Raw genomic sequence first — 23,002 nt, forward strand, 5'->3', positions numbered from 1 at the left:
TCCAGGTGAGCCTAATCTAATCACATGAGCCCTTTACAACATGCTGTTAACAGAAGGCGGAGTCAAAGAGATTTGAAACATGAAAGATTTGTTATGCTGTTGCTGCCTTGAAGGTGGATGGGAACACATGGGAAAGACTACAGCTGAGAGTGGCCCCAGGTGACAGCAAGCAGGGAATGGAGACTTCATTGCTACAACCACAGGAGTTGAATTCTGCCAGTAACAGGAATGGAAGATGACCTGGAGCACCAGATGAAAACAGAACAGCTGACACCTGAGCAGTCAGTGCACCTGGCTTATGGATTTCAGCCTCAGCAGAGAATCCAGTCATGCTGTGCCAGACTTCTGAGCTACGGAACTGTGACCTAGGTGTTGTTTAAAGCTGCTGATTTGTGGCAATTTATCATGCATCAGGAGAAAATGATACATTCCCCCAAATATTTTAAAGAGAGGAACGAATGATACCCATCTCGAAAAGAAATATGTGTAATATAATACGTATAATTATAAAATATTAAGATAAAGCTGAGACCAGACATATCCCTCATAGCAACAAATATGAATGGGCTTAAGTCACCTAGTAATAGAAAAAGATTTTAAATCTAGCTTACAAAACCCAACTTTTTGCCGTTTCCCAAAACTAAAACAACTAAAGCAAACTAATTCAGAAATATTAAAAATGAAGAGATGGATACATGTTTTGGGGTCCCACAACTGTCCACAAGTTCAGTGATTCACTAGAAGGACTTACAGGATGCAGACAGGACTCCCAGCTATAGTTTATTATATCAGTCAGCTGGTGCCTGGGAATCTGACCTTTGACATATCAGGTGGCATCTAGAGGAAGCATGTATAGGCTTCTGCAGTTTTCCCTGCTGTGAGTGGTCGCATAGAATACACTCCTTCCTTAAGCGGTGAACTGCTGCAATATGTTTGCAGTGTTTCTGCCCAGAGAAGCTTGCCTAAGACTCAAATTCCAGAGATTTTACTGGGGCCTGGTCAGGTAGGCAAAACAACCAGCCACAGCTATTGTTACCAACCCTTTGAGTTAGGCCCCAACAAGGGTCCTTCTGCCCAGTATCCTTGGAGCCAATAGCACGAGACCGAGTTTGGTTCAGAAGCAAAGGAAAGTTTTATTCTTTGGTCAAAGAATGGAAAGGTGCCAGCTCACACTCTAGAGTCCAGCTCTCCCTCATAGGCTGTGGGTGGGGCTGCTTTATAGGGTTCTAGTCAGCGGGGAGGGAAGCGGGTAGAGTTCTCACATGGCAGCACAGCTGTGCTATTTGCGCTCCAGATCGCAGTGCCAGGCGCAGCCTCTCTGCCCACGGCCCACCAAGGCCATCTTGAGTTGAGGTGTTACACACAGAGCTGCACACAGTCCACTGAGGTGTCTGCACAGCCATTTTGCACCAGGAGCTCTGGTCTGAGGTGCTGGGTGCGAGGCCTCTGCACACAGTACCCTATGAACAAGTGAAACAAGATGAAGCACAAAGGAAAAAGAAAAAGGTTAGACTTTATTACCCAGATTCTATCTTTTATTTCCTGGGAATTGTTAATTCTGGCTTTGCGGGTGACAAACCCCTCCTCTGGTTTTTGTCCTGCTCCATTCTTGAGGGGCGCTGAGGGGTGCAGGTCTGTCTTCTGTAACTACTTCCTGCTGCTTTCAGGCATTGTCATCACCCCGGGTGGAGGAGTGGAAGTCCCCAGCTGCCTTTAGATCTGTGTGGTTGTACCTAGGCCTTGGCCCTGTTTGTAGCCCTGAGCAACCACCATTTGTCTAACTTTTTGGAGACAAAGGACTTCAGACAATTTAAGATACATGGCCTAAGAGAACAGTGGTTACATGTCAAATGACAAGAGAATAATGGTGATATGTCAAATTTTTCCTAAAAATGAAAATATCTTGGTCTTTGGCCTGTGGGCAAGTCTGCCCTGATGTCAAGGCTCAGTGCCAGGGCTGCGTCTCCCTGGTCATGCTTTTGTTGTTTTACAGGAGAAAAGCTTAGGGTCTTAGAGAGGATCACACGAGTAGTCAGGGGGGCCGTTGCCCCATGTTGTGTCTCTGCAGGTTGGGGCTCGGGGGTCTCTTCCCTTGAGTGCAGAGTCCCCGTGGAGTGATCCCTGCAACTTCAGGGCAGAGTGGGTGGTTAGGCTCACCAAGTGGATTCTGTCCCACTTAGCCGGGAGCTGATCTTGCAGCTGCTGCTTTTTGAGATTTTTAGGTTCACCCAGGCTCCTGGCCAGAAGGGGTGGAGGGCCAGGTCAGTGGGTGTGGGCAGCACCTGGTCACCATCTTCTGTGACAGCTTTCATTATTTCTCCTACCTGGAGGGCATGCTTGAGTTGTTCCATTTCAAGGGGGCTAAGGTGTCCCTTCTCTTGGACTTGGGGAATGGGTCTACCATACATGAGTTCAAATGGACTTAACTTTGATTACCCCTTGGGGTAACCACATGCAGAGCAGGGCTATTGAAAGCAACTTAATCCAGTGTTCTTGAGCTTCCTAACATAGCTTGGCTCAGGCTGATTGGACCTTGAGTTTCAGGGTCTGATTGGATCTCTGTCCTTGATGATTGGGGTCTCCAGACTGAGTGCAAGGTCCGTTTTATGCCCAGGGCACTCATTACCGCCTTCGTCACTTGAGACACAAATGCTGTACCATTATTGCTTTGCAGGGATCTTGGGAGCCCAAACCTGGCGATTATATCTTTTAGTAATGCCTTAGCCACTTCAGCTGCCATTTCAGTTCTAGCAGGGAATGCTTCTATCCACTCAGAAATTGTGTCCACTAGCACCAAGAGATACCTGAAATTGCCCAGTACTCTTGGCATGACGGTGAAATTAATCTGCCAGTCTTCTCCAGGATATGTCCCTCTGGTCTGAATGGGCCTGATCTGGGGGCCTCTGGAGGGTCTGGTTTGGGGGGTTGTTCATTGTGCAGATGGGGCATGTCTCATCTATCCGACTGATTATACTTTTCATGCCAGGAGTTACCATGAGCTTAACTAACCAATTATATAGGGCTTCCTTCCTGTAGTGAGTCTTTTGATGAGCCTCTCTGATGGCTTGACAAGCTATAGTTTGGGAAAAGAAGCATTGACCATGTTCATTAGCTAGCCACCCATGGCCTCCTAGGTCTCTGTTGAAGCCCAATTTTCAGTCTTTGTCTAATTTTGTAGATTTTGTACAGTCTTTGTGTAGATTGGGGAATAATTGGATGGATCTGGTCTTTGAGGTATGAGGGGTAGTTGACAAGTTACAGTTTCTAGGACCACCCTTTTGGCAGTTGCATCCGCTTTGTTTCCCTTTATTACCTCTGTATTCCCTTTTCGTGAGACCTACGATGAATCACTGCCACCTTTTTTGGAAGCTGTACTCCTCCTACGAGCTTCAATATGCTTAAGCCACGTTTCACCTGTTTATTCCCTGCAGTAAGCATACCTTGTTCCTTCCAGATAGTCCTGTCTGTGGGTAGGATGGCATACACATACCTGGGAATCTGTGTAAACATTTAAGATTTTCCCTGTCCCGTGCTCTAGGGCTCAGGTGAGGGCTATCAACTCCACCTTTTGGTTGGAAGTCCCAGTGGGGGGATGGGGGTGGGTAGCTTCTCACTTCTATGACTTGGGTGTGGGAGGTTACTGCATGTCCCACCAGCCTTTTCTCCTCTCCCATAAAACTACTCCTGTCTGTGAGCCATTCCTCTTTGGCATTTGGGAGAGGCTCACTTCCTGGGTCGGGGCAACTGGAATAGATTGTGTCTGTGGTTTCTATACGATCATGCTCCAGGGGCCCTGTTTCTGTGGGTAGCAGGGTGGCAGGATTTAGTGTGTGACAGGTTTTTGTGGTAGCCAATGGGTTGTCTAAAGGCATAGCCTGAACTTGAATCAACCTTCCAGGGGATAACTATTCTGTTCCCTTAGAACTTCCTAAAACCTGAACCTGGTGTGGAGTCAAGCTGAAATGTCAGGTGCAGCTGCTTTGCACTAGGAACTCTGTTCTGAGGTGCCAGGTACAAGGCCTCTGCACGCAGTACCCTATTAAGGAAGTGAAACTAGACCAAGGCGAAAGGAAATAAAAAAGATTAGACTTTACCTTATTTTCCAGATTCTATGTTTATTTCCTGGAAATTGTTAATGAGCTTTGCCCATGACACTATGGAAATTTTAGACTCCCAAAAGGCTAGCAAATGTTTATTGGTTTAGCCAAAGATGGGCAAAACAGCCTTATCAATGTAGAACACATGCAAAGGCCAGATTACGAGGCACCAGCTACAGGTGAACCCTACAAGCTGGTCCTTCTAAAGATATTAACCTCAGGTTGGCTATGTGCAGTCCACCCTACTCCACCCCCAGCCCTCCAGATGCCTCACCTTCAAGCCCTGGCTTTATGTATTCTTCTTACCCAATTCTTTGATTTGTGTAATAAACTGTTAACTTGTTCTCTTTGAATAATCTTATGTAGTCTTAAGTTTTATTTTCTGACTCTAAAGGCCTTCAGTGTCATATCTTGGATTCCAAAACCTCTCACACTTTTTGTCTGGTTCCGTGGCCACAATTTTTAAATCATATAAATGACCACTTCCTCTGACCTGCACACATTCACTTGTCCTGAAAGTGAATCTACAGATGCAAACTGTCTGTGTCTATCAGGGTTCTTAGTGGCAGACCATAGATTACATAGCTATTTTAAGGCTAGAAGTACACTCTAGCTAGTTAAGGCAGAAAGGGCTTGATTAAGGGGCATTAGCCCATAAAATCATTGGAAGATTAAGCGGAACAGATTCTAAGCTGAGAACCAAACTGAAAAGGGGATGCTAAGTGGGGCGTACCTGCAGCTAGTGTGGTTAGGAAGCTGCAGAATTGAGAAATTGCTGCTGCTTCTGCCACACGACAACTCTCAACCCCATGAGATCAAAATACCTTTGCAACTATGACTGTGAAAAGAGCCAGTCTCCCCATTTGCCCCTCTACCTCACCTGCTCATTCCCTCCTTCCAGGTTTTATGGGAGTGGTTTTCCCTGCAGAAAGCTTGGCCTCCAGTGGGTGCCTAGCTGCAGTGGAATCTGGGAAATGTAGTCTTTAGCCAGCCAGTCTCTAAAATACAGGAAAGCACACTGGAAGGAGCAGGAGTAGGTGTTAATTAAGCCAATCCGCAGGAATGGCCATGTCATCCTTCAAGGCCCATATCAACTGTGCATAGTTTGTGACAGCAGGTCCTCATGGAGTACCTCAGGGATTATTGACTCAGCGACTGTTTTCTACTAGGCAGTCTGTTCCAGTTATTTATTCCTGGGTAACAAACCACCCCAAAACAGTGGTTTGAAACAGCAGTTTACTGTCTCTCCCAGTCCTGTGGGTTGACTAGGCCCAGGTGGGACTATTCTCATTTCGAGTCTCTCAGGTGTATGCAATGAGATAGCAGATGGGGCTGGAATTATCTGATGGCTCAACTAGGCTGGAAGTCCAAGATGGCTTCTGCACTCACATGTCCGGCCCCTCCGTGCTCCTCAGCATGGCCTCTCTGTCCAGAAGAGTAGCTTGGATTTAGTATGTGATGGCCCAGAGCAAAAAGAGGAAACGGGAACCTAACAGTCCTCTTGAAGTCCAAAACTTGCATGGTGTCTCTTCGCCCTATTTTATTGGTCAGGGCAGTCACAGGCTAACCCCTGTTAACGTCTCTTCACAGAGGCAGAGAAATAGACTTCACCTTTCATTGGAGAACTGGTGTGGGCAGGGAGTGAAGGAAGGAAGTGATAGCACCCAACTTTGGAGTAGGCTACCACAGAGAGTTTTCATCTGTGGCATGTCATAGTTACCTAGAGCAGACTGTGCTGTGTCTGAAGCCCTGACCTTCATATCTTCATTCAGTATTTCATTTCATACTCTGCCATACAGATTATTCCAGCCAGGCAGCTCACAAATGCTTGTCATTGGTCACAAAGGCAGGAGAGTAGGGATGGCTATATCTAGTCAGATACTACTTCTCATGTGGCATATTAATAAACCAAACACAACTTGTTATTGCTATTGCTTTCTAAACATCCTCATGATGTTTTTGGTTATCTGTAGTATTATGATTTATAATAAACATATATTTAGACTTCATCCCTGTTTCAGGCAGAGTTCCTAAAACCCCTCGAATTTCCTAAGTGGTAGGAGAGAATGTGTCTTTTGTTATGTTAATTAGGTGACTTTTGGAAAGTTCTTGGGTAACCTAAAGATGGGGCTGGTTCCCAAGGGAACCAACCAGGATTAGAGGGTTGGAACTTTCACTCCCCCACCTGATTTCCAGGGAGGGGAGAGAGGCTGGAGGTTGAGTCATTTGCCAACGGACCAGTTATTTAATCAAGTATGCCTATGTAATGAAGCCTCGGTAAAAAACCAAAAGGAGAGGGTGCAGAGAGCTTCCAGACTGGTTAGCCAGACACTTCCTCATGCCACTGTGCCAGGCCCCAAACTCAACGAGGACAGAAGCCCCTTTGTTCAGGACCTTGCCCTATGTATCTTATCTCCCTGTTGATCTGTAATATCCTTTATAATAAACCAGCAACCTGGTGAGTAAAGGGGTTTCCTGACTTCTCTAGCAAACTTATCAAACCCAAGGAGGGGATCATAGGAACCCCTGATTTATAGCCAGTCTGTCAGAAGCACAGGTAACACCCTGGACCTGCAATTAGCATCTGAAGTAAGGGCAGGTTTGTGGGACTGAGCTCTTAACCTGTGGGATCTGATGCCTTCTGGTAGATAGCGTCAGGATTGTGTTGAATTGTAGGACACCCAGCTGGTGGTGAGGGGAAAACTTCCCTTCATGTTGGAATTAGCTACTAAGGCAACATGGTAGCAAAAACATTAGGCTTGGTATCTGAGGCTGTGGTCAGAGATTTAGTTCTGTGAGATTATTTAGTATTGCTGAGCCTGTTTCCTTATCTTTAAAATAAAGTCACGATGCCTGCTTCACAGGATTGTTGAAAGAGTAAATGAGATAACTTGTACCAGTTCCCAGAAGTAGAGCATTATACAAATGGAATTTATTGTGCGTCCCTCTCTTCCTCATCCCCAGCACCTCCTCCTTATCAGTGCTGAAGTATTGGGTAGCGGGGTCTCTGCAGCAGGTACTTCCTAAGCAACTTGTTATATGAAAGTTCTTAAAGTCAGTATGTTGACCAGTTGTCCTATCCCGGAGGTGTTCAAAGGTTGAAAGTGAAATGTTCTCATCTGAAGTGTATCACAGCAGTTCTGTCTGAGCCTGTAGCCCCTCCACGTAGGTCTGTTATAAACTGAAGAAGGGTGTGTTGTGTCTGTCTCAGCTTATTGATAGTGACGCTGTTGGCTAGGAATACCTGAGGCACTCACCTAGGTCTGTACTACTTGGATGAGCTCTACAGACATTTCCCTGACTGGAGCTGATGTTGTGGCTGGACCAGCCATTGTGGTTTTTATTATGATTGAAGATACACCTCAGAAACAACTGTCAGGGAACTTTGAAAAAATTTTTTTTATTACGCACAGGTCCTGGAGATACATGGTATGCCCAGGGCCACACAGCCAGGTAGCTGGGAGTGAGCAAGCAGAGCTGGGTCTTTGTCTTTATTAGGGTCCAAGGACTTGGTGTCTAGGGTTTTGTGGGTTCACTCTTTATTGGTGAATTTAAAACATAAGAGCAAGAATTAGGGCATGAGAAGGGAAAAGGTGGGCGACCACTCAAGTGGTCAGTTACCCAGGGCTTTCTGAAAGGGGAACTCCATGGGTGGGGGTGGCCTGGTTCCTTACCTAGTTACTTAGTTAGTAGCTGTGTCATACAGCTACTGTGGCAATTTGTTTATTCAAGATGGATGTATTTGAAATGGATGCCTCGGCAAAACTTAATGTCAGGCACTTACATTAGCTGTGTGTCCTCTTGCAACCCTAGACACCAGATTACCCTGTGAGTACAGTCAGATGACATCCCTATGTGACCACCTGGTTTGTTGGCAAGGAATTCTATATTCTGTCCCACTGCAGGTGGAGCGGTAAGATGCTAAGACTGATTAAAGCTAGACTCTGCATTTGCGTAGGATTACTGCTTTAAAGGGCTGTGCCAAGGGGCATGTAGTGACTTCTGCACATGCTCTTCATTTCTCAACTAGACCCATACTTGGAGTCAGAGGCTTGGCTTTGTGGCTTTACCTCTCAGGCTCAGTGTCCTTGCTGTAAAATTGAATAATGACATTTATTAGTCACTATCTTGGCTTTCATGGAACAGTGCCAAATAGGACCACCCTTGAAGGGCCAAGACAGTGTCTTCCATCCTAACCAATCATGGGAATAGCAAGGACTCACCCCAGGTCAAATGGCTTGAAGCTCACAGTGGTTTTCTACCACAGTACCATGCTTCCGAACATATTAGGAAGAACACTGAACAGAAGGCAGAAAAAAAATTGTATATATGGTACTTTTTGCTTTTCCAAAGCACCTTCATTTCTGTTTCCTCTGCTTCGCTTATCAAGGAAAGTATTATTGTAATTCTTGTCTTACTAAATGCAAAGGGAAGTGAGCACTCATGTAAGGTTACACAGCTAGTGAATGCATAAAGCAAGACTAGGATAGGTGGAGTCCAGAATTCTTAGCTGGTATATTGGACTATTGCTGCATCCCAAGATTTGAGCCTTCTGAAAACTTAAGGGAAACTTTATGATGCATACAAAGGATACTGGCATAATTATTACCAGGAAGACTACATGGTCTTAGGTTATGGGACCAAGTGCCTTTGAGGGACCAATTGCTTTTATCACAGGGGTAATAAATGCTCCTCAGAGGGATCTGGTATTCCTAGAGCAGTCTTCAAGAGCTAGTCAACCTCTAGTGTAGAAATACGTGAGAATGGACCAACCGAAACTCTACAGACTCTCTCTTTCCTCTTTCAGAATCATCCCCAGGTGTGACAGAGGTGACCATCATAGAAAAGGCGCCTGCTGAACGTCATATGATTTCTTCATGGGAACAAGTAAGTGTTGCCCTATTGAATCCTCACCTCCCAACAAAGGGAGGTCAACTCAAATGCCCCTGAGAAGGAAAGATTGGACAGGAAACCTATTCTTATCTCAGGCCACAGCCACCTTCAAGGTAGAGTTCACCTTTCTCTCTGTTTCTGTTCAGGCCGTTTAACACTCCCTTCCATTCCATGCCATCTCCCCAACACAGAGCAGCTCCTCTGAGCCTGTCGTATGGAGGCAATGGAACGTTTGAAGTTGTATATACAACAAAGCTGAAATCCAGCAAGGAAAGGAAGAATTAAATATTAATAAGTGTGCGGGGCAGAACGTGGTTAAATGTTGCAGAGAAGTATCAATACTAACCAGATTAATAGCGAATGCTTTCCAACCCTCCTCTGAACTTCCATTCATTCATTTATTCAATAAACGTTTTAGGCCCCTAAAATGGGCCAGGTATTGTGCTTGATGTTGAGTCCTAGAGAGTCAGTGATAATCAAAAAAAGCACAGTGTCTTACCTCTTGATCTTACTGTCTAAGGCATAGTATAAGTCATTCCAAATATAATTACAAAGCAGATCAAGTTCTGTGAAAGAGAGGTAAAGGGAGCATTGTCAGGAGGCCTGACCTAGTCTGGAGGTTGAGAAACATTTTTCCCAAAGAAGTTTTGAGAAGTTGTTAACCAGATAGGTGAGATCTGGGAATAAGGGGCTTTTAGCCTGTGTGAAGGCTTCAAGATAGGAAGGATTACATTTTTCGAGAGCATAAGGAAGGTCCATGTGGCTAGAGCACAGGAGAGCAAGGGAGAGAGGTTGACAAGGACCAGGACATGTAGGGCTTCGTAGATCATCAGGATTTCGTTCTTTATCTTGGGAGAAAAGGGGAGCCCCTGAAATGTTTTAAGTAGAGAAGTCAGATTTCTGCCCATGAATGGAAAGTGGTCCATGGACTCCTTGAAATATGTGTTAATTTATGAAGTATGTACATTTTTCTGTGGAAAGATCTTTAGATTCTGAAAGGGGCTTGTAACCCCATAAACCTTAAGAACATGTTTTTGTATGATTTTTTTTTTTTACATTCAAACTAGAGGCAATATACTATGTGCCGTTTTGTCATTTAAGCAATGGAGAGCAGAAGTTTTGGTCTGAAATTCACCCGCCCCACTTCTTCACCCGAGGGTTAACTGAAGAGCACATTTCCACAGGAGCAAGCTAGGCAGGGCCCCTCTGACTCGTGCCTGCTCCCAGAAGTACCTGTACCAGAGGAGCAGGAGGGCCCCAAGGAGCTGGTAAGTCCCTTCTCTAGGGGACTGACCCTTGAGAACTGTGTCCTTGGAGACGGCCCAGCCAGAGCACAGCCATCATGTGGTAAACCTGCTGTCTACAGATGCATTTATATAGCCAGATAATATTTTTTCCTTCCAAGAAGAGGCCCACTGCCTCTGCCCTGGGAAACCCACTGAGATAAGATAATAGTAAGGCTAGAGGCACTGATGTGAGGAAAACAGCCTAGAGTAGGAGTCTTGTGCCAGCTCAGGCCCTTGGCTAAATATCATAACTTCTCTGTGTCCCCTGTTCATCATCCATAAAATAAATGGTTTGACATTAGTGTTATTTTTTTTTAATTTTATTGAAGTATAGTTGATTTACAATGTTGTGTTAATTTCTGCTGTACAGCAAAGTGACTCAGTTATACATATATATTCTTTTTCATATTCTTTTCCATTATGGTTTATAACAGGATATTGAGTATGGTTCCCTGTGCTGTACAGTAGGACCTTGTTGTTTATCCATCCTAGATACACTAGTTTGCATCTGCTAATCCCAAACTCCCAGTCCTTCTCTCCCCCCTTGCCTCCCCACTTGGCAATCTGTTCTCTATGTCTGTGAGGCTGTTTCTGTTTCATAGATACGTTCATTTGTGTCGTATTTTAGATTCCACATATAAGTGATACCATATGGTATTTGTCTTTCTTTTTCTGACTGATATATGATAATCCCTAGGTCCATCCACATCGCTGCAAATGGCATTATTTCATTATTTGTGGCCAAGTAATATTCCATTGTGTGTATGTATGTGTGTGTGTGTCTCTCTCTCTCTATATATATATATACATATAGACACACATACACACCACATCTTCTTTATCCATTCATCTGTCAATGGACATTTAGGTTGTTTCCATGTCTTGGCTATTGTAAATAGTGCTGCTATAAACATAGGGGTGCATGTATTTTTTGAATTATATTTTTGTGTGCGTATATGCCCAGGAGTGGGATTGCTGGATCATATGGCAACTCAATTTTTAATTTTTTGAGGAATCTCCATACTGTTTTCCATAATGGCTGCACCAGTTTACATTCCCACCAGCAGTGTAAGAGGGTTCTCTTTTCTCCACCCCATCTCCAACATTTATTGTTTGTAGACTTTTTTTTTTAATTTTTGGCTGCATTGGGTCTTTGTCACTGCGCGCTGGCTTTCTCTAGTTGCGGTGAGTGGGGGCTACACTTCATTGTGGTGCGCAGGCTTCTCATTGCGGTGGTTTGTCTTGTTGTGCAGCACGGGCTCTAGGCGCGTGGGCTTCAGTAGTTGTGGCACGCAGGCTCAGTAGTTGTGGCTCACGGGCTCTAGAGCACAGGCTCAGTAGTTGTGGCGCACGGGCTTAGTTGCTCCGCGGCATGTGGGATCTTCCCAGAACAGGGCTTGAACCCCTGTCCCCTGCCTTGGCAGGCGGATTCTTAAGCACTGTGCCACCAGGGAAGCCCTGGAGACTTTTTGATAATGGCCATTCTGACCAGTGTGAGGTGGTACCTCATTGTAGTTTTGATTTGCATTTCTCTAATAATTAGTGATGTTGAGCAGCTTTTCATGTGCCTCTTGGCCATCTGTAGGTCTTCTTTGGAGAAATGTCGATTTAGGTGTTCTAGCCGTTTTTCGATTGGGTTGTTTGTTTTTTTGTTATTGAGTTGTATGAGCTGTTTGTATATTTTGGAAATAAAGGCCTGTCAGTCACATCATTTACAAATATTTTCTCCCAGTCCGTAGGTTGCCTTTTCATTCTGTTTATGGTTTCCTTTGCTGTGCAAAAGCTTGTAATTTTGATTAGGTTCCATTTATTTATTTTTGCTTTTATTTCTATTGTTTTGGGAGACTGACCTAAGAAAACATTGGTGCGATTTATGTCAGAGAATGTTTTGCCTATATTCTCTTCTAGGAGTTTTGTGGTGTCATGTCTTATATTTTTAAGTCTTTAAGCCATTTTGAGTTTATTTTTATGTATGGTGTGAGGGTATGTTCTAAAATCATTGATTTACATGTGGCTGGCTGTCCCACTTTTCCAACACCACTTGCTGAAGAGACTGTCTTTACCCCATTATATATTCTTGCCTCTTTTGTTGAAGATTGTCTGTAGGTGTGTGGGTTTATCTCTGGGCTCTCTATTCTGTTCCATTGATCCATATGTCTGTTTTTGTGCCAGTCCTATGCTGTTTTGATTGCTATAGCTTTGTAGTATTGTCTGAAGTCTGGGAGGGTTATGCCTCCTGCTTTGTTCTTTTTCCTTAGGATTGCTTTGGCAATTATGGGTCTTTTATGGTTCCATATAAATTTTAGGATGATTTGTTCCAGTTCTGTGAAAAATGTCATGGGTAATTTGATGGGGATCACATTGAATCTGTAGATTGCTTTGGGTGGTATGGCCATTTTAACAATATTAATTCTTCTAATCCAAGAGCATGGGATATCTTTCCATTTCTTAGAATCATCTTCAGTTTCCTTTACTAGTGTTTTGTAGTTCTCAGCATATAAGTTTTTCACCTCCTTGGTGAGGTTTATTCCTATTTTATTTTTTTGGATGTAATTTTAAAAGGGACTGTTTACATTCCCTTTCTGATATTTCATTGTTAGTGTAAAGAAATGCAACTGATTCCTGTATGTTAATCTTGTATCCTGCTACCTTGCTGAATTTGTTTATCCGTTCCAGTAGTTTTTATGTGGAGTCTTTAGTCTTTAGTTTTCTATATATAGTATCGCGTCATCTGCATATAATGACACTTTTACCTCTTCCCTACCAATTTGAATACCTTTTATTTCTTTTTCTTGTCTGATTGCTGTGGCTAGGACTTCCAATACTATGTTGAAGAGAAGTGGTGAGAGTGAGCATCCTTGTCTTCTTCCAGAATTTAGCAGGAAAGCTTTCGACTTTTCACCATTGAGTATTATATCGGCTGTGGGTTTGTCGTAAATAGCTTTTACAGTAAGTCCCCTACATATGAACAAGTTCCATTCCAAGAGTGAGTTTGTAAGTCCAATTTGTTCATAAGTTCAACAAAGTTAGCCTAGGTACCCAACTAACACAATCAGCTATATGGTACTGTACTATAATAGGTTTATAATACTTTTCACACAAATAATACATACATAAAAAACAAACAAACACAAAAAATAAAGAAAACACTTTTAATCTTACAGTACCTTGAAAAGTAAAGTAGTACAGCACAACAGCTGGCATACGGGGCTGGCATCAAGTGAACAGGCAAGAAGAGTTACTGACTGGAGGAGGAAGAGGAGGTGGGAGATGTTAGAGCTGAAGGATCATCAGCAATAGGAGACGAGGGCAAGCTGCAATTTCACTCATACCTGATGTTGATGGTACAGGTTCTGGCTTTTTGCTGGATTCAATTCTATCCACCTTCTTGAAAAAATGATCCAGTGATGTCTGGATAGTACCTCTTTTTTTCTCGTCATAGATGGCCCAGTAGCACTGGATTGCATTCTGAATGGCTCCTGCAGCCTTTGTGTACCATCCTATGTTCGGGTCCTGTGCCTCAAAAACTAACAGTGCCTCCTCAAATAGAATAATTTATGTGATTGGACATGCAAATGCATGTTTGCATCTTTGAAAGTTCGCAACTTGAAGGTTCGTATGTCGGGGACTTACTGTATTATGTTGAAATATGTTCTCTCTGTACCCACTTTTGTAAGAGCTTTTATCCTAAATGGATGTTGAATTTTATCAAATGCTTTTTCTTCATCTATTGAGATGATCATGTGGTTTTTGTCTTTTGTTATGTGGTGTATCATGTGATTCAACACAGGCAAATCACATTGATTGATTTGTGTTTGCTGGAACCATCCTTGCGACCCTGGGATGAATCCAACTTGGTTGTGGTGTATGATCTTTTTTATGTGTTGTTGGATTGGGTTTGCTAATATTTTGTTGATAATTTTTGCATCTATATTCATCAAAGATATTGGCCCGTAATTTTCTCTTTTTGTAGTGTCTTTGTCTGGTTTTGATATCAGGGTCATGGTGACTTCCTAGAATGTCTTCAGGATTGTTCCTGCCTCTTCAGTCTTTTGGAAGAGTTTGAGAAGGATCAGTATAAGTTCTTCCTTGTATGTTTGGTAGAATTTGCCTGTGAAGCCATCTAGCCCTGGACTTTTGTAGGGAGGTTTTTTTTTTTTTTAATTACAGATTCTGTTTCACTTCTAATCATCAGTCTGTTCAAGTTATCTGTTTCTTCTTGATTCAGTTTTGGTGGGCTGTGTGTTTCTAGACAGTTGTCCGTTTCTTCTAAGTTGTCGAATTTGTTGATGTATAATTGTTCATATAATTGATATATTAATTGTTCGCTTATAGTTTTTTGTATTTCTGAGGTATCAGTTGTGATTTCTCCTCTTTCATTTCTTATTTTGTTTATTTGAGTCTTCTCTCTTTTCTTCTTGGTGAGCCTGGCCAGCGATTTGTCAATTCTGTTTGCCCTTTCGGAGAACCAGCTCTTGGATTTTATTGATTTTTTTTTCTATTGTTTTTTAATCTCTATTTATTTCCTCTCTGAACTTTATTAGCTCCTTCCTTCTGCTGACTTTAGGTTTTGTTTTGTTCCTCTTTTTCTAATTCTTTTAGATGTTGGGTTAGGTTGTTTATTTGAGACTTTTCTTCTTTCTTAAAGGCCTGTGTTGCTATGAAATTCACTCTAAGAACTGCTTTTGCTGCATCCCATAGATTTTGTATAGTTGTGTTTTCATTGTCATTTGCCTCAAGGTATTTTTTAATTTCGTCTTTAAATTAATCATTGACCCATTGGTTTTTAAATAGCATGTTGTTTAGTCTCCATGTAACTGTTTTTTTTTGTCATTTCTTTTTCTGTATTGATTTCTAGTTTCATGCTGTTGTGGTCAGAAAAGATGCTTGAAATAGTTTTTATACTCTTAAATTTGTTGAGGCTTGTTTTGTGTCCTACTGTGTGGTCAATCCTAGAGAATGTTCCATGTGCACTTGAAAAGAATGTGTATTCTGCTTTTTTTGGATGTAATGTCCTGAAAAAATCAATTAAGTCTAACTATGCTATTGTATCATTTAAGATGTCTCTTGCCTTCTTGATTTTCTGTCTCAAAGATCTTTCCATTGATGTGAGTGTATTCCTATCAATTTCTCGCTTTATGTCTGTTAGTAATTTTTTATGTATTTGGGTGCTCCTATATTGGGTGTATATATGTTGATGAGTATAATATCCTCTCCTTGTATTGATCCTTTTATAATTATATATTGTCCTTCTTTATCTTTCCTTATAGCCTTTGTTCTAAAGTCTATTTTGTCTGATTTGAGTAGTGCAACCCCGCTTTCTTGTCATTTCTGTTTGCATGAAATATCTTTTTCCACCCCCTCACTTCAATTTTTGTGTGTCCTTTTCCCTAAAGTGGGTCTCTTGTAGGCAGAATAATGTAGGCTCTTGTTTTTTTAATCCAATATACCACTCTGTGTCTTTTGACTGGAGCATTTAGTCCATTGACATTTAAGGTAATTATTGATAGATACGTATTTATTGCCATTTTAAACTTTATTTTCCCGTTGCTTTTATATTTCTTCTTTGTCCCTTTCTTTTTGTTTTTCCTTTTTTGTGTGGTTTCATGAATTTCTTTTGTATTATACTCATGTTCTCTCTTTTTTTTGTTTTTTTTTAATCCATTGCATGTTTTTGCTTTGTGATTACCCTGTTTTCAAGTATGTTAACCACTTCCTATATCTACTTGCCTTATTTTTTTTAATCTATTTTAATTAATTATTTATTCATTTATTTTGGCTGCATTGGGTCTTCGTTGCTGCACACGGGCTTTCTCTAGTTGCGGCGGGGCGGGTACTCTTCATTGAGGTGTGCAGGCTTCTCACTGCGGTGGTTTCTTTTGTCGTGGAGCACGGGCTCTAGGCGCGCGGGCTCAGTAGTTGTGGCTCACAGGCTCAGTAGTTGTGGCTCACAGGCTCAGTAGTTGTGGCTCACGGGCTCTAGAGCTCAGGCTCAGTAGTTGTAGCAGGCAAGCTTAGTTGCTCTATGGTATGTGGGATCTTCCCAGACCAGGGATCAAAACCGTGTCCCCTGCATTGGCAGGCAAATTCTTAACCACTGCACCACCAAGGAAGTCCCTCTACCTGCCTTAGACTGGTAGTCATATAGGCTCAAACACATTCTAGGAAAAAAAAAATCTACATTTTATTACTCTTCTCCCCCACATTTTATGATTTTGATCCTCTTTTACATCTTCATTTTCATTCTTTTGCTGTTCATTGTGGTTATCATCACTTTCACAGAAGTTTTTTGATTTTTTGTTTTAATCAGTGTACTGGGTTATTTAAGTGATTTACTCTTTCCTGTAGATTCTTACTTCTTTTCTATTTAGAGAACTTTCAATATTTCGTTTAGGGTAGGTTTAGCATTGCCGTATTCTTTTACTTTTGTTTGTCTTTATCTCTCCTTGTATTCTAAATGATAATTTGGCTGGGTATAGCATCCTAGGTTGCAGTTTTTTCCTATTCAGGACTTTGAATATATCTTGCCACTCCCTTCTGGACTGCAATCTTTCTGTAGAGAAATCAGCTGATAGCCTTATGGGGGTTCCCTTGCAATTAACTTTTTGTTTTCCTCTTGCTGCCTTTAGAATCCTATCTTTTTTTTTTTTTTTTTTGCGGTACGTGGGCCTCTCACTGTTGTGGCCTCTCCCGTTGCAGAGCACAGGCTCCGGACATGCAGGCTTAGCAGCCATGGCTCATGGGCCCAGCCACTCCGCGGCATGTGGGATCTTCCCGGACCGGGGCACAAACCCATGTCCCCTGCATCGGCAGGCAGGCTCTCAACCACTGCGCCACCAGGGAAGCCCTCTATCTTTAACTTTTGTCATTTTTATTATAATATGTCTGGGTGTAGGTCTGTTTGCATTTACCTTGTGTGGGACCGTCTGTGCTTCCTTTACCTGGATATCTGTTTCCTTCTTTAGGCTTGGGAAGTTTTCAGCCATAATTCTTCAAATACATTTTCAATCCCCTTTTCTCTTTCTTCTCCTCTGGGATCCCTATTATTTGTAGATTGGCATGCTTTATATTATCCCATAGGTGTCCTATATTGCTTTCATTTTTTCTCATTTAGTTTTCTGTCTGCTGTTCTAATTGGGTGATTGCCATTATTCTATCTTCCAAATCACTTATTCATTCTTCCACATTATTCATTCTGCTATTCATTACCTTTATCTCAGCTTTCATCTCGGCGAGTGAATTTTCTAATTTTTCTTGGCTCCTCCTTATAGCTTCTACAGTAGTTCCTTTTCATAGTAATCTGCATTTCTATCAATAGTCCTTCTTAATTCCTTCAGTATTTTTATTATCTCCTTTTTGAACTCTATTAGACTGAAGAGGTCTGTTTCATTGTTTGTTCTTTCAGGGGAATTCTCTTGATCTTTTAATTGGGAGTGGTTCTTCTGCTTCATTTTACTTATATTTCTCTTGCTCTATGAGTTTAGGAGACACAATTATCTACTGTGGTCTTGGAGGGCTACTTTTATGTGGGAGTATCCCTGTATAGCCTGTGTGGGCATAATATTTTTTGGTGCGAGGGCTCTTCTTAGTGTGGATGTCTGCCGCCTCTTTCCTCAGTATGTGCTGGCCATTATCCCCTTGATAGGAGGAGTGACTGGTGTTACGGTGACCAGAGCCTGCACTGGATATTGAGTGGGGCCTCCTCTTTGCTCTGTGGTTGTCACTGCCCTGTCAGGGGCCGGGTCTGTTCCCTAGTCGTTGGAGTAGAAGCCCCCAGATCCATTTATGAGCTGCAGTGTGAGATAGATGGGATTGGAGCCCTCCCACTGGGAGAGGAGCCACTAAGTATTCCTCTGCCAGAGCTGTTCGCCAGTGAGTGTGCTTTGTTGTATCACCTGTCACCTGTTGTGCGGGCTCACAAAGTACACTGCTGTTGGCACTGCCTTTGGCCCGTCTCAACCTTGGGAATGCCGTCTCAACCCTGGGAATCCCGTCTCAACCTTGGTGTCCCTCAGACATTGTTTTCACAAGGCCACCAGTGCAGATCCACCAAAGTCAGGTCCCAGGACCTCATTAGTCACACATTTGGACATGCTGTGGGAGCTATGGAGGCAGCTCAGACCCTGGCCCAGCCCAGCACCCCCATGCGCGTGCCCACAAAGCCCACAGCTGCTAAGCCAGAGCCATCCCAGCTGTAGGCACACCTGCTGTCTACTCAGATGTCCTGCAGGCACTAAATTTACAAAGCCAGTGGTGGAGGTGTAAATCTGTGGCTCGCACAACCTCAGGGTGAGATTTCAACCCTACTTCCTAAGGTGCGTGGCCCCTGGGGCTCAGCTATTGTTTCAGCCCCACCTCTGTGAGTGGGCAGCCCGCTGGCGTATGCTCCCAGTGCCCCCGAGACAGCAGCTGGGGCATGCTCTCACAGAGCCCGCGGAGGCGGAGCCGGCACATGGAGCAGGTGGCTTTAATGGCAGCCCCGCCCCTTCCTTCATGCACCACTTAACAGCGATGCTTCACTTCTGTGGCAGGCCCAGGCTTTTTCCGCGAACACCCCTGTTCCAGCTATGCCACACTCCACCTCCTTCAGGCTGTCTCCGCGCAGCCAACAACAGTCCTTTCCCCAGGACTGTTCTCTAAACCCTGAGTTCCAGCACCCAGCCCCACCCATACCAGCAGACGTGTCCCATGCTGGGGCATACAGGGCAGTGGCGCGGACTGTCTGTGCGAGTCTCTCTCTGTTCTGCCTGCTACAAGCTGGTTGTTGCATTCTCCTATGAGCCTCTGAAGCTCCCCTTCTGTCCCAGCTGATCTCCCCACTGGTGAAGTGGCTTCCCAGCGTGCAGGAACCTTTCCTCTTTATCCGCTCTCCCCGCCGCCCCCCGGCACAGGTCCCATCCTGCTTCCTTTTGTCTTGTCTTTTTTTTCTTTCTTTCGTTCTACCCGGTTACATGGGGATCTTTCATGTCCTTTAAGGGGTTTGAGGTCTTCTGTTAGTGTTCAGTAGGTGTTCTGTGAGAATTGTTCCATTTGTAGATGCATTTTTGATGTATTTGTGGGAGGAGGTGAGTTCCACATCCTACTCTGCCATCTTGATTGGAGCCCTTGACATTAGTGTTATTGAAGGATTCATCCACTTCTAATATTTCGTGATTCTTTGCTGCAAATGCAGAAGAAAAGGTTGAAACTAAAACCTAAATGACTGTATACCTGCTGCAGTCTCCTAAGGTTAGAGAAAAAAAATGCACAACCTCTTTTTATTTTAATAAAAGGCAGTTTCAAACTGCCTGGTTTTGTGCCCTTACATGATTCATGTTCGCTGTGCCTGCTACCTGCCTTTTGTAATGATGGTAGTTAGTAAGACATAATGTCTACACAAAGCTTTTCATCACTATGAAAGCATCTGCCTCTTAATCCACACAGCATCCTGGGGTCAGGAGCGTTCTGTTATTAAACATTTCAGTGACATTTCATAGTTGCAGAGTGCTGTACAATTCTTGATTGGTTAGACTTTTCAGTCCCCAGATAAAAATTCAATTTACTGGTGGTGAAACTATGGCCCAAGAGACCAAACAATTTGGCAGAATATCCCCTCTCTTTTTAGCCTCACTTTTTCTACAGTCTGCAGAGAAGAGAGTGGGTTCTGAACGTTCTTGCAAACGTGTCCCTCACATGCCCCTGCTATGAATTTATTCTAAGCACCCCTGGTGGGAGAGAGCAGCCTACAGCATCCTTTCACTATGGAACCCCTCACATTGTGCTCTCGCTCTGCCCCAGTAGCTCTTCTGTGACGGGTAAGGCCCCTCTCTCCAGTGCCTCACTTCCTCCCTCTGCACCGACAACTGCCCTAGAGGGTCTTCCCCATCTCTTTAAAATTAAAAACAAAAACAAAACTTTCAACCTTACGTCTCCCTCTGGCTGCTTGGCCATTTGTTGCTTTGCACAGCCAAGCATGTAGGAAAATGGTCTAAATCAGGGGTCAGCAAATGATTTCTTTAAAGGACCACATAGTAAATAGTTTTGGCTCTGTGGGCTGTACAGTCTGTATCTCAACTACTCATCGGCCATTGTAGCACTAAAAGCAATGATGGATAGTACTAAAATGCATGGGTGTGACAGGGCTCCGATTAAACATTATTTACAAAACCAGGTGGCAGGGCAGAGACCCCTGGTGTAAATTACTGCCCCCTTCCTTCACTTCCCAGTCACTTCACCCTTTTGCATCCTCTGTTTCTCCGCCACCATTCCGTGGACACCACTGTGTCAAAAATCACCAGGGGCCTCTTCATTGTTAAAGCCATCTTCTCTCTTGACATCTTTCCTGCACTTCTTGCTGTTAACCACCCTCCTATACCTAGCTATCTCCTCCCTTGGATTCTGTAGCTCCACCCTCCCTGATTCTTGCCCTGCCTTCTGACTGTTCCTTCCTAGTTATCTCTGCCTCTACAGATCCACAACACTCCTCCGTTACACATTTGTCTCTGGATCAAGTAGGAATATGTTTGGCTCAAAGAGGTATAATATTAAACTAAGGAAAGCTTAAACAAATGGTAGTTAACTTTTCTTACATAGCAAGATCTGAGGTAAGCAGTTGTAAATTGTTCATTGGCCCTGACAGTGTTCAGCCATTATCTCTGTAATTCTTTTGGTCTTTTCCTTTATGGTGGCCAAACGACCACTAAGGCCCCACCTGTCACCTCCAAGCTCAAGGCAGGGAAAAGGTAAGGGATGTTGCCAGCTATACCTGTCACGTTTTAATCAGGAAGTGATAGTTTCCTAGAAACCCCGTCATTGGACTTGGGTTTACATTTTAATGTCCAGCACTAGTTACAGAGGAGGTTCTGAAGACAAGCATTCAACCAGGCACATTACCATCTCAAACAAAATGAGTGTTCTGTCAAGGAGGAAGTAGAGGAAGATGGATTTGAATACGCAACCCATGTGTCTGCCACAGTCTTCTCTGCACCTTGCCTCATTCCTTTCTGTTTCTAGTGCCCAACACAGTATTTATTCCACAACAGACACGAATAAATGTTGAATGAATGAGTGAATTAGGTAAAACACAAAGGGGGGAAAGAGTGTGGAACTTACCCAAGGTCACCCAGCTTCTTTTCCATAAACAGTTCTTAGTTGAGTCCCGAGAGTGAGGCCGCCACAGCCACCATCTCCGGAGCAAGGCGGCCACAGGTGCAAAGGTTCCCGCACTAATGTCGCCGTCTGTAAGATCCTAAGGACTAGTTACGCCTGGGGTCATTGCTGTTCGGAAGGTTGTCTTGGCTGATACCTGCCTTATACAGAGTTTCACCAAGACATGTGGTGCCCCAGACAGGCCAGTATTTATATTCTTTTTTATCATGCATTTTTAGAGGGAGACTGATGGTTGTGTGGAGAAAGGATTTAGGGAAGAGTATGCTGCCTCTGCTCTGCGTCTTAGGCAACTCAGCTCCGTCCCCAAACTGTTATACCTGCCCCACCAAGACCAAAGGTTCGTTAACCAGGCCTTCCCCCTCTCCTTAGGAAAGAGTTTGAGAATATACTTGAGACTTCTCCTGAGGATCTCACCCCATCCCTCCACAGCCCATTCGGGTTTTCCTCCATTGCATGGGACATCCTCCCTGAGAAGAGTTTCAGTAGATGCAGGTGTCCTCACTCTCTCACGTTTCCAGTTAGATTTTAGTGCTCCTCATTGATGGGCATTCTGGGCAACCCTTCCTCTGCTGTTGTTGCAAATGGACTCATGGAGAGCCTGTCCACTGTGGATAAGCACCTACAGAAACATTAATTTCCATGCTCTGGCCCCTGGCCTCTTTGCCAACCTGATCCTACATCTCCCCACCAGCCCACTTCCCTGGTGAAGTGGCCTCTGAAAGTGAGGGAACAGTGGGCCACAGGATTCTCAGAAGTACAGCAGGTGAGCAGGAGGCTGTGGACGGCCCTTACCCCTTCCCTCAAGGCTCAGGCAGTGCCCAGGAAGGCTCTCTGGGAATCCAGCTGACGATTCCTAAAACGTCAGAGTGGCTCTACGGTCCAGCTGATGAAGCAGTAACACAGCTTGTGGTGGACTCTTCCTAGCATAGCTTAAAGAAACTATTGTAGATAGCCTCCTCAGGAGGAGGGGAAAAAAATCAAAAGTTGGGAGTTATGTGACAGAATCATCACTGGGGTACAGGGAGATTGCAATACCATGTTGATGCCACTGTTATTTCAAACACTGGTCAGCAGTGTTCCTCTCCCTTCTTGACTTTCTCCCAGATCCTCTCTCTAATCCTTACACCCCGACTTCCATTTGCTTTCTTCCAGTCTTCTTCCTTCCCCTTCTTTTTCATCCCCTCAAAATAGAGACTGAGCCTGAATCTGGCAAGAGAAGCCCTCTGAAGCGGGCAGATTACTCTCCACAGAAGAGCAGTCTTTTCCCACACTGTGCAGGAGAGAAATTAAAACAGCAGCAACTCTGAGTTACTGGCCAGGGTGTAGGAGCACCTAAAAGTGGTGCCCTGAAAGCCACACTCAGAAGGAAGCCCCACCATGCAGGCTGCCCACCATGCAGGCTACAGCAAGGAGGCAGCACAGCTGGGCCACGGTGATTTAAATGAAAATGACAATGCAGGTTTAATGTTTTTTTATTAACTTGGTTTACTTGACATTTTGCATGTTTATGTTATTATTTGAATTGTATTAAATATTTCACTGTTTTTTTCTATTTTTATGAATTTCAAATATTTTTTA

At 43.7% G+C, this 23,002-nt stretch overlaps 1 protein-coding gene across 8 annotated transcripts in view; it reads left to right on the forward strand.

The window, feature by feature from the left end:
- The window catches only part of TPGS2 (tubulin polyglutamylase complex subunit 2), a 66,191-nt gene that overhangs the window by 7,806 nt on the left and 35,383 nt on the right, over positions 1 to 23,002 (forward strand). For all 8 annotated transcript variants that reach the window (XR_009534725.1, XR_009534726.1, XM_060121100.1 and 5 more), the window contains exon 2: positions 8,905 to 8,984. Coding sequence is in view for 6 of the 8 variants with exons in the window: in XM_060121100.1 (XP_059977083.1) it covers positions 8,905 to 8,984 (80 nt within the window). In the remaining 2 variants the exon portion in view is untranslated. The remainder of the gene's footprint in view (positions 1 to 8,904; positions 8,985 to 23,002) is intronic.

Source organism: Lagenorhynchus albirostris, chromosome 14 (genome assembly GCF_949774975.1).
Source record: "Lagenorhynchus albirostris chromosome 14, mLagAlb1.1, whole genome shotgun sequence".
Lineage (NCBI taxonomy): Eukaryota > Metazoa > Chordata > Mammalia > Artiodactyla > Delphinidae > Lagenorhynchus > Lagenorhynchus albirostris.